Source organism: Hyperolius riggenbachi, chromosome 2 (genome assembly GCF_040937935.1).
Source record: "Hyperolius riggenbachi isolate aHypRig1 chromosome 2, aHypRig1.pri, whole genome shotgun sequence".
In the NCBI taxonomy this organism is placed as follows: Eukaryota; Metazoa; Chordata; class Amphibia; order Anura; family Hyperoliidae; genus Hyperolius; species Hyperolius riggenbachi.
Window position 1 is genome coordinate 350,989,438 of NC_090647.1, and position 17,376 is coordinate 351,006,813.

Consider the following 17,376-nt stretch of genomic DNA (forward strand, 5'->3'; position numbering starts at 1 on the left):
GAAGTGAGACTCGGAACAATCCTGCAGCGTCCACCCAGCCGCCATTGAACAGAGCGAGCGGTGGAATGAAAAAAATCCTCCGATCTCCTCATCCCAACAAGCGAACAGAGGTATGGCTGCCCCTACATCCACCAGCTAGATCGCGCCCTGCGCTGATCTAAACCGCTCCTCCATCCATGATATAGTTCATAAGCCTGGCCTCACAAGTAGGTGCCAACAGGCTCCCCTACCACCAGGAACAACTCCATAGGTGCTTCCGTGACGAGTCCAGGAAACAAACAAAAAACTGGTGGAGATTGTGGGGAGGTGGGATTTATGCTAATTGTTATTTTAATTCTTGTCAGGTGTTTCCGATTTGGGAGGGGAGACTTACACAATCTCAGGAGGAGGGCCGTCCTGGAGGACGTAGGGGGGAAGGGAATAGGAGGGTGATAGGAGGGAACATTGTGGCAAACCTGCCTCTTCCTGTCTGAAAATGTTACTTTAGCCAAAAGGAGGAGAGGAACAGATAGTGTAGAGGTGGGTGGACCCAGCATGAACATATTGGGGACAGTTGTCAGCAAAATGTCACACCATGCCTGTATGCCAGTACAAGTGGAAATGAGCCCTAAAGGAAATACTGAAAATTCCCCAGTCTAGTCTAACCGCAGATGCTTTTCCAATCAGACTTTACTGAGCTGGACCTCAGCCAAGCCTGGCACTAGAGAGCGGCATCTTTATTGGTGTAGAGGCAGAGGGGCCCGCTGATTCATTATGCAAGTACCGCCATTCTGAGCCCTCTCTACAGGCAACGGACACTCACCGAGTGGGAGAAATAGGGTGTCCTGGACTCTGCCCTCCTTCACCAGCTGTCAGTTCACCTCTTTCACCATGAAACCCCTCTCCTGGGCAAAGCTGGTGAGGATGCTCTGGTTGGCTCCTGTTGTAAGGAGAAGCGCAACTAGACAGCACTCTGCATGATTTTTTGCAGCTTCCAAAACTGGTTCCAGGGCTCCAGAGCCCACAGCCATCCCCTCGACCTATATGCCAGTAAAGCTGCTGCCCTCTAGTGCCAGGCTCCAGCTAAAGTCCAGCTCCCTGCTGCTCCCGGCTCAGTGAAGTCAGATTGACTAAGCTGATATCCTATCTGATATCGTAGTCGACTTTGTTGCTGGGGAAATTAGAGTGGCCGCTTTGTCAAAGGCCTAATATGTAAGTACTGTAATTTACAGTGCATTTCACTATGGGAGAAATTTACTTCTTACATATGTCAGCTCGCCACTTAGATTGTAAGCTGACAAGGGTAGGTTTTTGTTACACTTTTATTCATATTAATTCTGTCACTGTTATTATCAATTCTGTATTTTGTACCAATTCTGTATTTTGTTGTATACCATTGTCTGCATCATTTTGTACCCCATGTATACAAATGTTCAGATTATGTTAGTTTCTTACTCTGTACAGCACCACAGACTATGTTTATAAATCAATAATTATAATAATCATATATACATTTGTGTATTTACAATTTTTTTTTTTTTTTGCAAGTGATTCTTTTGGCTAGGTTTCCACTTAGTTTCCAACGGCCTGTGAGATTGGACAGTGTAATGTCCACGCCGATTGTGCATTGAGGTATGGTTGGAACAGATGCATCTCCACCACAGGCTGTTCTGATATCTGCAAAATGGCAGACACGCATCAATTCTGGTAAAATCTTGGTACTACCGTCTTTCCCCCAAAATAAAGCATCCCCCGCAAATAAGACATGTCTTATATTTCAAGCATGCTTCAAATATAATTCATCTTCCGAATATAAGACCTAGCTGCATGTATAAAACCGTGATGCCGCACCGCCACTGCTGCTAATTTACCTCCCTGCTGCTGGCACCCCTCCTCCAGAAAATCGAAATCGAAAATCAGCAGCGAAAGGCAGCTAAAGTTGTACAGTTAACAGCATTCCCATATACAGGAAGTAAACAGAGATCACTTACTGTACACAGAGGCGTTGATACTGTACAAGTTTAGCTGCCTTTCCCCGCTGATCTGAAATTTGAATTATGCACTGCGTAAGTTGGAGAGGGATCCGACGTTCTGGAGGAGGGGGCCAGCAGCCAAAGAGGTAAATTGGCAGTGGCAGCAACGGCGGTGTGTGTGGATTTACACTGACTACCGTGGGCAAACTTACAAAGTGCTATCAGCAGGAGCTGGATACCTCAGTGACTGTGTGCAAACCCTCCCCCCCATCAAGAGCTATAGAGAAGAGGTGATTTGTTCTATCACATGGTTGGTGTAGTGGAAGTTTGTACAAGTCAAGTGGACAAGTGTCTGAAAGAGACCTTTCTCTGCTGAACTTTACTTTTCATGTACTTTTATTGTCATTTGAACTTTGTATAAACACTGTAATTGCAGTCAGGTGTAAGCGCACAATTTGAGGACAATATACTTTAGTTAAGTAAGAGTGTCCTGCATTTATAATACACAAAATATAAGACCTCCCCGAAAATAAGCCCTAGCACATATTTTTAAGGAAAAATGAATGTTTGCAAAAAAGAAGGCTGGCACCACACAAAAATAGGAAAAAGTAAAAGATTAGCTCTTTATTGATTAGTCATTAAAATGACAGCATTGTCAAAAAATAGGCTTTGGGGGCAACAGCCCACTGTTTCAAGCTGCTATAGCTCTTTTTCAAGCCTCTCAGCCCATAAAACATACATCCATTGACACACGCTTATATAGGAGTCTACACAGTAATCAGCCAATCAATTCAAAATCAAGAGCGCCAGAACGTATAAACGGACCTGATTCCCCATCAGGTCCATTTATACGTTCTGGCACACTGATTGGCGCTCTTGATTTTGAATTGATTGGCTGATTACTGTGTAGACTCCTATATAAGCGTATGTCAGGGCGTGTTTTCACTTGAGCAGAAACCGCTGCGAATCCGAAGAGTTTCCCCGCAGGCGAATAGTGCGGAGAAACTCTGTCATAGAGTGCAATGGTAACGCCGGCCAAATCGCTACCGCTAGCGATTCGACCGGCTTTTCCATCCGAATCGGCGCGGGAGGCTGCGGATCCCATAGCCGTGCATGGCACGGCTGATGGGTTCGTCTGCTTTCCCCGCAGACCCGGCTTGCGCCGCTCAAGTGGAATCGCGCTCTCAATGGATGTATGTTTTTTTCTGGGCTGAGTGGCTTGAAAAAGAGCTATAGCAGCTTGAAACAGCAAGCTGTCACCACCAAAGCCTTTCTTTTGAAAATGCTGTCATTTTAATGACTAATCAATAAAGAGCTAATCTTTTACTTTTTCCTATTTTTGTGTGGTGCCAGCCTTTTTTTGCAAACATTTCATAGGATCCTGAGGTCTGAGGCTTGGGCACACTCAAATTCCTCCTTATTGAAGAGTGCTCCTCCACCTTGCGTTTTTGAAGTAAGGAAAAATTAATATAAGACAGTGTCTTATTTTCGGGGAAACAAACTGCACTAACATAAATAGAAAACTTTATGCAGGTGTTTACAGCTGACAAAAAAAATGGCACCAGCAGCATTTATGTAGAGAAAGCCCAGAATATTTTGCAGTCATTTGTTGCTGGAATTACGATTCCTATTTCATGGGTCACAATTCCCAGAATACATACTGGATGTCGGGATGCTTTTCCATAACAGTATAAGTGCAGGAACATTACTCAGAGTGGATAATGCAGTGGCAACAGAACAAGCAACAATGTCACGATCACACAACAAGTCTATTCAGCGCGCAATAATCCATCTGCCCCGCAGGCCTAGCAGCAGAATCCGCCATGTTCCCTGCAGCGTGTCACACACTGGCTGCTGGAAATTCCCTCTATTCTCACCTGCTGCCTTCCCGGAAAAGGTGAGCAGGATAATGAAAGCAAACTACGGTCCCACCAATCGGCTTTGAGTGAGGGAGGCGCGCTGAGCATAGGTGACAGAAACAACCAATCGGTAAAACATAGGCGGGACTAAGTGGCGTGTGTTCCATTGAGCGAGTAGCAGGGACACTGAAGCTGAAAGGGACGTAGCGCTGATATCTGGAATAGACCTCTGACTGACTGTACTGCGGCTATAGGTGGAAAGCTTCTCCGGCCATGGAGCTGAGGGAAGCGGGGCTGCGGCGGCAGGCGGTGAAGCGACACCTACACAAGCACAATCTCAAGCACCGCTATGAGTTCCTGGAGACGCTGGGGAAAGGGACGTACGGCACGGTAAAGAGAGCTCGGGACAAACAAGGGAAAGAGGTGAGTGAGAGCATCGCCGATCAGGCTTCAGGGGACTGCACTCGTCGCCCGATCTCCAGCATCTCTGGCACATGTTTCTGCGCTGCGTACGATTTTGCAAAACTTTTTTCCTCCCGAACTGATAGATTAACATTTTCAAATAATGCTAAATGAGGTCCTCTAATCAAGCCCCTTGACCTTTGCGCTCCACAAACATCCAGTTCTCCAAAGCAGCCAGCTACTGCTAGAGTAATGGTGGCCATACATGGTACAATTTTTTTTATACAATCTTACCATTTCTATGTAGTATAAGGGTAAATTAAGTGATTATACTAAAATGATAATTTAGGCAGTTCCCTTATATTACATAGAACTGGGAAGATTGTATGACTTTTTTTTTACCATGTAAGGCCACCATAAAGAACGTCTGGATGTTGTTGTGTTTTACTGAAACTGAGTTCACTCGATGTATGACAGTTAACCAGTTCAGCACCGCAGTCTGAAAATCTCATGCATCCGAGCAACGTTCACCTCCCATTCATTCGCCTATAACTTTATTGCTACTTATCACAATGAATTGATCTAGATCTTGTTTTTTCTGCCACTAATTAGGCTTTCTTTGGGTAGTACATTTTGCTAAGATTAATTTTTTTTCTATATCCATTTTAACAGGAAGATTAAGAAAAAAAATCATTATTTCTCAGTTTTAGGCCATTATAGTTTGAAATTAATACACGCTACCGTAATTAAAACTCATGTATTTTATTTGCCCATCTGTCCCGGTAATTACACCGTTTAAATGATGTCCCTATTAACTCACAAAAAAGGCACCTTATTGGTTTAGAATGGCTATCTTGCCACTTAGTTCACAATATCCCAAAATAAGCACTATTCACACATAAACATCAATGTGAAACTGTAATCAAGTTTATTAGGGTCATATCCCTTTAAAAACCATTAAAAAACAATCTCATAAAATCCCTCTCAAAGTCCTGCCTGTAAGCAGACACCCTGCTGCATGAATATTAAATATAATACAAATGTCCAAAATGTAATAGGAAATAAAAAACAGGTAGGTTCAAACTCACAAAGTGCATACAGTGCTGTAAACAAATACCATAATATATGGTGAAAAAACTATTCTAAATATGTGTCCGACCTCACTAAGGAGGTATCTAATTGAGTGTTTCCAAATACTAAAGTGCCACGTGCAGACCTAAAGGATGAGAGATAATAGATCATCTCAATGGCTTGGTGAACATAAGAAATTTGTGTGGCTGAGACTCACCCGTGTGGAAATGGCAGCAAGGAAGAGGGAATCCCTATCCCTATCACAATTTATGGTGCCGATATTTCATTTAGAAATAAAGGTGCATTTTTTCAATTTGCGTCCATCACTATTTATAAGCTTATAATTTTAAATAATATAATAACATACTCTCTTGACGTGCATATTCAAAAAGTTCAGACCCTTGGGTAACTATATTTGTTTTTGTTTTGTTTTTTTATTGTATTTTTTTTTTTTTTTTTAATAAAAAATGTATGTGGGTAATTTTTGGTGTGGGAGGGAAACTGTTTATTTTACATGTAAAATAATATTTTTCTTTAATTAAAAATGTATGTGGGTGCAGTTTACTATTTGGCCACAAGATGGCCACAGTGAAAAAAATTCCTGGATGCGAACGATCTCGCATCCAGGAACTAAAAATCAGAGGAGTTGTTTCCTGGGGGCAGAAATACCGCGCTCTCTGGAGAGAAAGTGTCGGTATTTCTGCGGGGAGGTTAAATCGGTGAATGGGAATTATATTCCCATTCACTGATCGGGGGGCTAGCAGCGGGCGCGCGCCCGATCGCGTGCACCACGCAGGGAAAGATGCAGTGCCTATCTGGACGAGAAAGCTCGTCCAGATAGGCCGAACTGGTTAAACATGCCTGGTACACAACATGCAATTTCCAGTCATCTGTGGAATCCTTTTATTTCTGACAGGTCCGATTTTGATTTTGTTTAGAAGTGACCAGAAAAATGATTGGAAATCAGATTGGACCTGTTGGAAGTAATCGATTTGACCACTCTGTCTGACGGGAAAATGCATGGTGTGTACCAGGCATTAGGCTAGGTTCACAGTGGGGCGCTGTAATGGCCTCTTTGTAATAAACAATAATATTTTTATAGTGCTTTTCTATCTGGGGACTTAAAGCGCTGTGACTCCGCATTATACAGTCTCAAAGGCTCAGGAAAAGAAGTGAGTTTTTAGCCTTTTTAAAAAAGCTGTCCAGAGAAGGAGCCTCTTGTACTGATTGTGGAAGTGAGTTCCATAGAGTAATACGACTTACTGCAATGCACCACCTATGCGATGTGCACAGTGCGGTGGTTGTGTTGCGGTATGTTAACGCACGCTTTTCACTGAATGTATGCTTCACTGTACCTGACGCAATGTGAGCAAAGTGTGCCACTGTTGCGTTCCTGCTGTCACAGAAAATGCTACGGCCACTATGAGCATGGCCGAAAACTAGGTTCACAGTGGGCGTTATGCTGCGTTTCCTGTAACAGCAGGAATGCAATCGAATGAGAAAGTGGTGCTGCCTGTTGTATACAGTGATGTATAGTCAATGAAAAGTATGTTTTACTGTAACTGTTAACACACAGTATGCATTGCATTACGACGCCACATACTGTTATACCGCAGTGCACGACTGTGAACGTAGCCTAAGGGCCAGTTACCACTGCGGCGATTTCGGCGGCGATTCTGCAGAGTTTCCCCCCACATGATTCGCACGGGGAAACTCTGCCATAGGGGTTGACGGGGCCGAGCCGGAATCGCTTGCAGGAGCGATTCGGCCGGAACCCCCCGCAGAATTCGTGACGGAGGCTGCGAACCCCATAGCCGTGCATGGCACGACTCATGGGATTCGCCTTCGATCCTGCCCACCCGCTCAGTGCCGGCGTGCGTCTACGAGATGCACGCCGCACTAGTGGAAACGGGCCCTAAAGGTTTCCATTAATAGTGCAATTTTAGCAAACAATCAACCTCCCGCTCTGATAATTACATAAAGACAAAAGAGCTATCCTGTAGTAAGTTGCACAACCAAAAGTTAGCATGGAATTTTTTTTTTTATTAAGGGATATATACCAAAAGGTGAATAAAATTCATAAAACCAGTTATGAGAAGTCAGCAGACATGCACAGGGAACGTTGCAAGAAATCACATAAAGGTACAAAATGCGAATGTTATGCATCTAATGACAAAGCCACAGTGATTGTATAAATATATAATAAATGTTAACCATCACTATAAAGATGATGTGCTGCTCTGAAGTCAGTGGCCATGACTGAAAAATGGTATGAGTATGGCATGCGAGAAAATGCTTGCACATAAAAATATGCAGCCAAACCAATGGCACATTGTGCGGCTGCTGTACACAAGCTGGTTTGAGGCCTCTTGCACACTGCAAGCGATTCCGATTCCGCTTTTTAATCGGTTTTTACATCCGATTCCGATTTGCAGTTTGCTCCCTGCACACTGCAAATCAGAATCTGAATCGGATGTAAAAACTGATTAAAAAGTGGAATCTGAATCGCTTGCAGTGTGCAAAAGGCCTTACTCCTGATTCTTGCCCAAGGTGGTCATTATAGTTTGCTATGGCCAAGTTCAGTTCAGCGTTTTCTACGTAGCTTTAGAACTAATCAGGTTCAGAAACTATTGGTTAACTACCTGATAGCTGATGGATCCATCAATCTGACAGCTACAATCAGTAGCCCTGGGAACCTGATTGTTCCTTTGCAATTCCTTTTCACCCCAGGGGAGTTCATGCTCATTGTAGAGCAAGTGAAAGTTAAATTCCACATCCTATCTCTAATGGCAGCCTGTTTATAGGTGGAAGCCACTAATCAAAGGTAAACAAAGGTTCTGATTGGCCAGACCTACTTGGCAATCAAAGCATGGTCCTGACACAGGTGTCCTTGTGAGGCTAGGAGCACACTTTGCCGAATTGCAATTCTGCATAGTGTGCTCCCAGCCTCAGCCCTCATACATCAGGAGATAAAGCAGAAAATTGTATACTCACCTATCGGTAATTTTCTTTTCCTTCCAATGACCATGTCAGCATACTACGGGGTTAGTCCCGCCCTATGACCCCTCCAGGACCTGTCAGTATAAATTTTGAACACTCCCCCCAATGGTTGCTTTTTTTTACTAGTCCCAAAAAACAGACTAAACTACTGGGTGGGCCCTACGTATGCTGACATGGTCATTGGAAGGAAAAGAAAATTACCGATAGGTGAGTATACAATTTTCTGCTTTCCTTCCATGCCAATGTCAGCATACTACGGGGATTTAACTATACATAAAAAGAAGGGAGGGAATAATCAATGCAGAAAGTAATTTATTCAACTTAAACAGTACACTAGAACATACGTCCTCTCATACTATAAATATGTAGAATTAAAGTGCAAAACAAAAGAAACGATCAGGTCGTGGCTGTCTTTACTGCAGACAACACTTCCTTCCCAAACTGGACTGTGGATAATACACCCGGATCCACTTTATAATGCGTGATAAAGGTGTTCAATGATGACCAGTTGGCGGCACGACAAATTGTCTCCGGTGCTACTTTCACCAGTGCTGCCCATGAAGTAGATATTGACCTCGTGGAATGCGCCGAGACCTCCTCTGGTGGTGTTTTGCCCATTATATTGTATGCCATCTTGATAGTCCTCACCAACCATGTGGCTATTGTTTTGGTTGTGGCCGCCTGGCCCTTTCTGTACCCTGTTGGTATTACAAAGAGTCGCCTTGTCTTGCGGAGTTTTTCCATAGCCTGAATATATCTGTTTAACAATTCCGGAATATTAAGACTGTTAGGGATCTCCGCTGTATTGTCGTAAAAAGCTGGCAGGTGCCAATCCTGATTGAAATAATATTCCTTCGACACCTTTGGAATGAATTCGTCCACTGGACGTAAGGTTACTCTGTCTGGAAAAAACTGTATAAAGGGAGGATCGCAACTGAGAGCTTGTATCTCTGAAACACGCCTTGCCGATGTGATCGCCGTCAGGAACACTATCTTCATTGTTAGGTTAACTAGCGTGCAGTTCTCCACCGGTTCAAACGGAGGACCCGTTAGTGCCTTCAGTACCAATGGTAGGTCCCACTGGGTGTACCAGCTCTTCTTAGGAGGTCTCATCTTAGTTACTGCCTGTATGAACTGGATCATAAGTGGTTCAGTAGCCCATCTCCTCTGTGTTAAAGCAGAAATAGCGGATATTTGCGTTTTGATGGTACTTAGACTGAGGCCCAAATCCACGCCCCTCTGCAGAAACTCCAAAATAGTGGTTATCTGGATCTCACCCATCTGCAAGTTTTTTCGCTCAAAAAGTTCACAAATCTTTCCCAAGTTCTATGGTATGAAAAATTGGTTGTCCCCTTTCTGGCTCTTAGTAAGGTATTGACCACTTCTGTAGAACATCCTAACTCTGTCAGCTTTCTCCTCTCAGTCTCCATGCCATCAAACTGAGGAGTTCCGGATGCGGATGGAAAACTCTGTTCTTTACGAGCAGGTCCGTCCGACTTGGTAACGGTATGGGAGGATCCTTCGTCAGTCTTTGCAGTAGAGGGAACCATGGCCTTCGGGGCCAGTATGGGAGTATTGCTAAGACTGTCGTCTGCTCCTGCTGGATCTTCTTCAGTACCCTGTGAATCATAGGAGTTGGAGGGAAGATATATGCTATCTTGAAATTCCATGGGACCGACAGTGCGTCCCACGCCTCCGCTTGCCGGAACTTGTATCTCGACAGAAATCTCCTGCACCTGGAGTTCCCCGGTGTCGCCATAAGATCTATCTGTGGCACTCCCCACTGTCCGCAGATCATCTCGAACACCTCTCTGTTGAGGCTCCATTCGTTGTGATCGATCCATTGTCGGCTTAGTGAGTCTGCTATGTGGTTCCTCACCCCAGGAATATGTACCGCTCGAAGATATTCCAGATTCTTCTGGGCCCATGACATAATAGGTTCCACCTCTCTTAATAGTGTACGGCTGCGTGTCCCTCCCTGGTTCTGGAGGTATGCGACCGCTGTTGTGTTGTCCATTCTGAATAGTACTCCCCTGTTTGTAATTTGTGGAGCAAAATGTGACATTGCCTTGAACACCGCTCTCATTTCCAAAATGTTTGCTGGAACATTCTCTGGGTCGTTCTCCCATCTGCCCTGGGCGAGGCTGGACTCCAGATGAGCCCCCCAACCCCACCGACTTGCGTCTGTCGTTATGATGATCGGTGGTGACGGTATTATTTCTTGATAGTTGCAGAGGTTCGATTTGTTGCTCCACCAGAAGAGCTCGTCTCTCATTCGGGGAACAATCTCGATTTGCTGCTGGTAATCTGTGCCCGTCCACTGGTCCAGAAATCCTTTCTGGAAAGCACGCATGTTCCACTTTGCCCACTTTACCATTGGTATAGAGGCTGCGAAGGTTCCCAGTAGTGCCAAGCACTGTCTTGCCGAGATGTGTGTGACTCTCTGAACTCTTAACACCTTCGCCAGGATCACCTCCTGCTTGTCTGTGGGCAATCTCACCGCATTTGCAGCTGTATCTATCTCTGCTCCCAAAAACACAATCCTCTGTGTCGGTTTGAGTTTGCTTTTCTGCCAGTTCACGAGCCACCCGAATTTTTCTAAAGTTTGTAATAGTATTCGTCTGTGTTGTAACAGAATTAGTTCGGATGGTGCCACTAGTAGTATGTCGTCCAGATAGTGGTGGACGTGAAGACCTTGGCAACTGAGCAAAGCAATAATTGTGATCAGAATTTTCGTGAATGTTCTTGGGGCAGTGCAGATTCCGAATGGTAGAACTGTGAACTGGTAGTGTCTTTCTCCTATTGAAAATCTGAGGTATTTCTGAAATGTTCTGTGTATCGGTACATGTAGGTAAGCATCTGCCAAATCTATTGATAACATCCAGTCGTTTAATCTGATTGTTGGGATGATTGTCTGCAATGATTCCATCTTGAACTTTTCCTGCTGTATGTGTTCGTTTAGAAAGCGAAGATCCAAGACTGGGCGTAACTGTCCCGATTTTTTTTTTTGTGACAAAGAACAGCTGGGAGTAAAGACCTTGAAATTTTTGATTCTGTTCTAACCTTACCACTGCTTTCTTGCTCACTAATTCCTGCACATATTGGTATAGAATTTCGAGTTTCTCTGGCGTTCTCGGTATAGGTGTGGGTGTGAAATGTGGTAAGGTGGGTCTTTCCTTGAAGTTCCACGAATGACCCCACGCCAGTGTACCTATGACCCAGGGGTCCTTTATACATTTTGCCCACAGACGTACAAACCTTTGGAGTCGTCCCCCCACCGACTCGCTGTGGGCAGGCCCAGCATCAGAAGGATTTTGCAGGCTGTGCACTAGAACTGGTTCCCTTCTGCTTATTGAACTTGGAAAGGTTAGGTTGTGTACTTTGCCAGTTTCTACGAAAGGACTGCGAAGGTCTGTTAGATCTATACTCCCTAAATCGATTCTGGAATGATCTTCTGTCATTGGGCCTAGTCTTCCTCTGGCGTCTTTCCTGGGGAAGGAGGCCCGATTTACCTCCGGTCACTCTAGAGATGGCTTCGTCCATCTTTGGACCGAACAAGTTCTTGCCGTCATATGGGATCTTGCACCATGCAGTTTTTGAATTTGTGTCCGCTGCCCACGGCCGTAGCCACATTGCCCTCTTAGCTGTTACGATCTGTACAATTGCCCGGGTTGCTACTCTAATAATATCGATAGCAGCTTCACTTATATAGTCCGATGCTAACTTGAACTCCTCTAATGCCTTGATTAGGGTCTTGCGATCTACGTTATCTTGAATAGCGCCTTCTAGATTCTCCGTCCATACCTTTAGTGCGCGGGATACAGCCGTTAACGCTATAGCGGGTCTACAGACTGATCCCATTGAACTGTAAGCCCTCTTAAGTTCAGTATCTACCTTCCTTTCCAAAGGTTCCTTGAAGGATACTACATCTTCTAGGGGTAGGGTCACATGTTTTGCTAGTCTCATAACCGAAGCATCAACAGACGGTGGGCTATCCAGTTGTGCTATAATTTCACCCTCCATAGGATATAATTTCGAAAAGCGATTTGACATGGAAACCTTCCTCTCTGGTCTGGACCATTCGTCCTGAATCAGTTCAGAAACCTCCTCCATTACTGGAAACGCTATGGGTTTCTTTTTAAGGTGTGGGAAGTATCGCCGCCTTTTAGGTTGCGGTTCCTCTTCCTCCTCCCATTGTAAGGCTTGCCTCACGGCTTTAACAAAAGGAGTAACGAGGGCGAAATCAAATCCTACAGCTGGACCATCATCGTCCTCCGGCTGGTCAGGGTCTGAGTCACGTGTGTTTATTCTAGACGTATGGCCGTGTTCTGCTAAGGTCTGCTGTACAATCTGCTTCACAAGGCCTGTAAACTCTTCCGATGGTTCCTCCTCTATCGGAATGGAATAAAAACACTCTGAGCACACTAGCATTCCCGGCATGCATCCCTTGCCGCAAGCCCAGCACTGTTTTTTTGATTTCTGGCTCTTTTCTTGAACCTGAGGGTCTCTAGATGATCGGGTTTTACTGGATCTTGAAGAGCATCCGCGATTAGACGCAGATGGATTATCTTCAGGTTGGGAGGAACTGTATGGGAATAAACAGAAAAATAGATTTCTGTTAAAACCTGGAGTCCTCAATAGGGGAAAAAAAAATCTATTCTAACTAAAACTACCGTGCCTCACCTATCATTATCAGGCTGATCTGTTTCGTAGGCAGCAGCCACCGAATCCATGTCTCAAAAAGTAGAATATTTCTACAAAACATATGAGAGACATAGTGGTGACTGAATAGCAGTATGGGAGAAAAAACAATACTACACAGCAAAAAACAAAAACACATTGTTGTTTACACACCTTAATAAGTTCTGATGCAGAGCTGTACAGTGTATAAAAGGTGCATAGATCGCAGCACAGCTCCAAAAGACCTACACCAAACAAAAAATACACAATGTCATGTAGTATTTGACACAGTGCGGCCGGTCTACTCACAAAACTGCCTTCCTGTGTCACTCACCTAAGCCTGCTGTCTCAGTAGCTTGACTCCAGCGTCTCCACAGCACTCCGCAATGCTATGCGCTGTTACTGCACGCCGGGACGCTGGGCATTTAAGTTTACTGCCCCTACGAAAACCGGAAGTGAAGCCGTGATGTCACTTCCTCCCGGAAGTTCCCTGCGCTCCGCAGTGGAACGCATAGATCTACTGCCGCTGCCCACTCCTGTACGGCGCTGCTTTACAGCGCGGCTGAGCCAGCTCCTTCCCCCCAGAAAGACCAGCAGAAAGAGGGGGGGATCCCGGCGCCTACACCTCTTTAAGGCGGACCAGCGGGGACTTCACGCAGAGGAGCTGCGTGGATGGCTGCCAAGAAAGCAGCAGGTGAGGCAAACAAAAAAAAAAAAAAGAAACGAGCAAGATATAAAACAATAAACCTTCCTCACTAATAATCCTGGTGACAGTCCTGGAGGAGGACGAGAAAAAAAAGCAACCATTGGGGGGAGTGTTCAAAATTTATACTGACAGGTCCTGGAGGGGTCATAGGGCGGGACTAACCCCGTAGTATGCTGACATTGGCATGGAAGGAAAGGATGTTCTCAAACAGGATGTATAATTTGCCTTCTACAAAAAAAAAGATTTTTCTTCTTCTTTTGTTTTTTAGGGGGGGGGGGGGGGGGGGGAAGTAAAATGAATTTTTTTTTCTCTACAACTTGCACTGCAGCTCTGTCTTGATTACATATGTTTTGACTGATATGGCGTGCATGCTTTTTAATCTGCTTGGCACAGGGATAAGTACTACTTAGTGAGAGCTGGCTGGTGTCCACTGTGTTGCTGTAGTAGCTCAGATGGTTTATGAGGGTTATCTAACCTAACCTACTGACTTTTGCCCTCAGGTCAGTTGCCAACTTCAACAGTTGCACAGTAAACATATGTGCTTGCATTTGTTGTTGATCTTCTGGCCCACATAGAATGAGTGTGTAAATAGCTGCTCTGAACTACTGGCAACGCGCTTCTTGCAGGTGTGTGTGTGATCCAAGATCCACCAAAGCCAAAAATCAACAAAAGCTAGACAGAAATGTTTAAACAATATACACTGTTGAAAAATGGCATACTCTGTATTTTATGGAACTCCTCTTGAGTAAAGATCCGTGTTGATGCAAACCTGCACAACAGAGACTGTAATCAGTATAAACAAATAGGTCATCTACTTTGAACACTGCATGTCAAATTGATAACTTTTATGGCCCATACTCACGGGCTACAAATGTCGCAGTGGCGCGCGCGTGTTGTGGCGACAGGTCGCCCGTGAGTATGGCCCGTTGAACGGGCGCGCACCCCGAACTGTCGCCCGTCGCTGAAGTCGCCAGGCGATTGAAATGTTCAATCGCCTGGCGACAGTCGCCGCCGCAACTCCGCCGCAGCTGTCGCTAGTCCGCGTGAGTACGCGGACTAGCGACAGCAACCTCCATTGAGGTATGCAGAGCTTCCGGCGGGGGGAGGAGGAACGTCGGCGACCGCTTCCGTCAACCCGCTGGTCCCTCTTCCGCGTGTGTACGCGGAGGGACCTAGCGAGGAGCTGTCGCCGGCCTGTCGCCCGCACGCTCACGTGTGCTGGCGACAGGCCACTTTTGATGCCCGTGAGTATGGGCCATTAGAGTTTCCAAAATCAAAGTGAAAGTAAAGTGACCTCTTAATGTCCCTGCTAAGAAATGAAGTCAGCCATTATAACACATTACTTTTCTCTATTAAAATAGTCTCCATTATGACTTCCTGGAGCCACACACAAATGCACTGTTCTGCATCCCCAAGGCCCACTGGTAAGGCCTCTTTTCTACAAGCAGCTGACGGCAGTGAATTCACCACCTGTCAGCTGCTTCTGTTCACCAGACAGGCGCTAGTGCTCGACACAAGCAGTGGACAGGTACTCTTTGAGTATTCAAGATTGTACATAAAACCTCAAAATATGATGCAAAATGTGCTTCAAATTCAACTGCCAAATTTAAAGTTTTTTTTGTTTTTTTTATATGTTGTATTTGCACATTTAAATTTTGTATGTGCACATTTGTTTCCTAATTGTGGACAGCTTTGCAGTATATTCCTGTTTTTCTGGACTGACAAGAGGCAAACATGTCATTTTAGCTGTTTGGCCTATTGGAGCACTCGGCTACTACTGAGCACTGCTCTGATTTGCTCCTTGTAGGGGTTTATTTTGTTGTGCTGCCAGTAGCAGCTCATTTGCTGTGTGTACAGCGTGTGCTGCAGAGTGTAGCCTGATAATGCTAAAGTGGAGCTTTCAGAAAGAACCAATGTAAAATTGTGGAAGCTTGAAGTCTAGTACAAATGTGAACATATTCATTTATGATCTGATAAAATAAACTTCTAGCTGGGATTGGGCATGGGTGTATTGGTCAGTTGGTCATGTGAGTTCGCGCACGTGTGTTCAATCGCTCACAGACTTTTCTGTCCTCAGTAATTTGCTAACAAACCAGATTGGGATGAGAGAGCCACTCTATACACACTGATAAGGCATTCTTATCTAAGTGCTTACCATTTGAAAAGCCTCAGAGGGATTGAGCAATGATTCTACGAGGATCAGATTATGCATTTAGCTAACTATGCCTTCTATAATCTTACCACTTCTCAATATTATAAGAGCAATCAGTTCAAAGTATTGTCAGTCTTGTTGTTCAATCTCACTACATTTCTGTAGTGAATCAAGAATGGATGATGTATTACCGGCTTAACGCCTTGAGGTCCATACCCACGGCAAGATTTCATCTGTCAAAATGACAGATGATTGATCGTTTCAACCGACATCATGTAACTTTTTTTTTTTTATTTTTTTTTTTATTTTATTTTTTTTTTTAGCAGTAAACGACTGTTACCGATAGTGGATGTACAATGCTGCTCATGCATTTTGAAAGACAGTCATGATGGATCAAATCAGATCAACTTGTTAAATGTCCCCCGTGTGTACAGGTCTTTAAACGATCTTTCTACTAAAATCTATGGAACTTCCCCCTGCATCCTTCTTCTTATAATGATCCTATCATTTCTAATCTTCTCGCAGTCTATTGCTGTTGTTCACATCCTATTGCTAAACGTTTTTAGTATAAAAGCTTGTGGAAACTTTGTTCATTGGCAGACTCAATACTCAAAGGTGGATTGCAAGGATTTACTATGGGCAATGTCATATAGGCCTATTCTGTTTGAGTCTATTGTAGAAAATGCAGAACTAGTATGACTGTTTTGGACAGTAAATTGTGTTGTCATTGATGTAATGAATAGCATGCTTCCACTCCAGAGTAGCAGTAGACCCTAGAAAGGAGCAGCACATGTGTACAGTATGGATACAGTACTGCTTCAGTACAGTGTGGATCCAGCCTTAGGCCTCTTTCAGATGGGGGGGGGGGCACAAGCACCATTTGGACCCAATTTGAATGCAGACGAATGGCAGTGGTTCTAACATGTCTCATCTGAGCATGGCTGAGGCCGCGCTTGCATGTGACTGCATGGGTGGGCTGCCTGTCCACTGCCGATACTGAGCGCTAAGGAGCAGCCAGCTGGTGCAAGCGGTCAGCTGCCCATATGAAAGAGCCCTTACCCATTTAGAACCCATACCCATTTAGAAGAGATGTTTGCACTGTTTCCACAGTGCTATGCACTCCATCCCTCATGCATCTAAAAACAAAGTCTTAATTATTTTTGACTTTTACTTCTGACAAGTTCCATTCATATCTGACAGTTGTAGAAGTGCATGTTGTTGTTCACCTCTGATCGTTAATATCATTCCCAGCAATTCGGCACAGTCAGGTCTGAGTTTTGTTTTTGTTTTTTTTGTTTTCTACTGTTCTCCGTAGGTTAATAAACTGTAGAGTGTGTCAGTCTGGCTGTATGCAACTTCACTGGGATAATGAGTTGTGATTCAGATTCTTGTTAATCCTTAACAGGACTAAAATCTGTTTTTAAGCCCCATGCTGACAGTGTTTGTCAGCCAAACAATCATTTATATTATCATTGTGGCCAGTAGTCTGCCAGATGGTTGTGTACATTTTGTGCTCAGCCAAGTTGCATGTACTGCATCAAAGAATTGCTGAGG

General features: G+C 44.5%; 1 protein-coding gene across 1 annotated transcript in view; it reads left to right on the forward strand.

Annotated features, from left to right (window-relative positions):
* The first annotated feature begins 3,989 nt into the window (after positions 1-3,989).
* Positions 3,990-17,376, forward strand: part of NUAK2 (NUAK family kinase 2) — a 57,917-nt gene continuing 44,530 nt past the window's right edge. Inside the window, exon 1 of the mRNA XM_068269577.1 lies at positions 3,990-4,234. Coding sequence (XP_068125678.1) covers positions 4,085-4,234 — 150 coding nt within the window. The 5' untranslated portion in view covers positions 3,990-4,084. The remainder of the gene's footprint in view (positions 4,235-17,376) is intronic.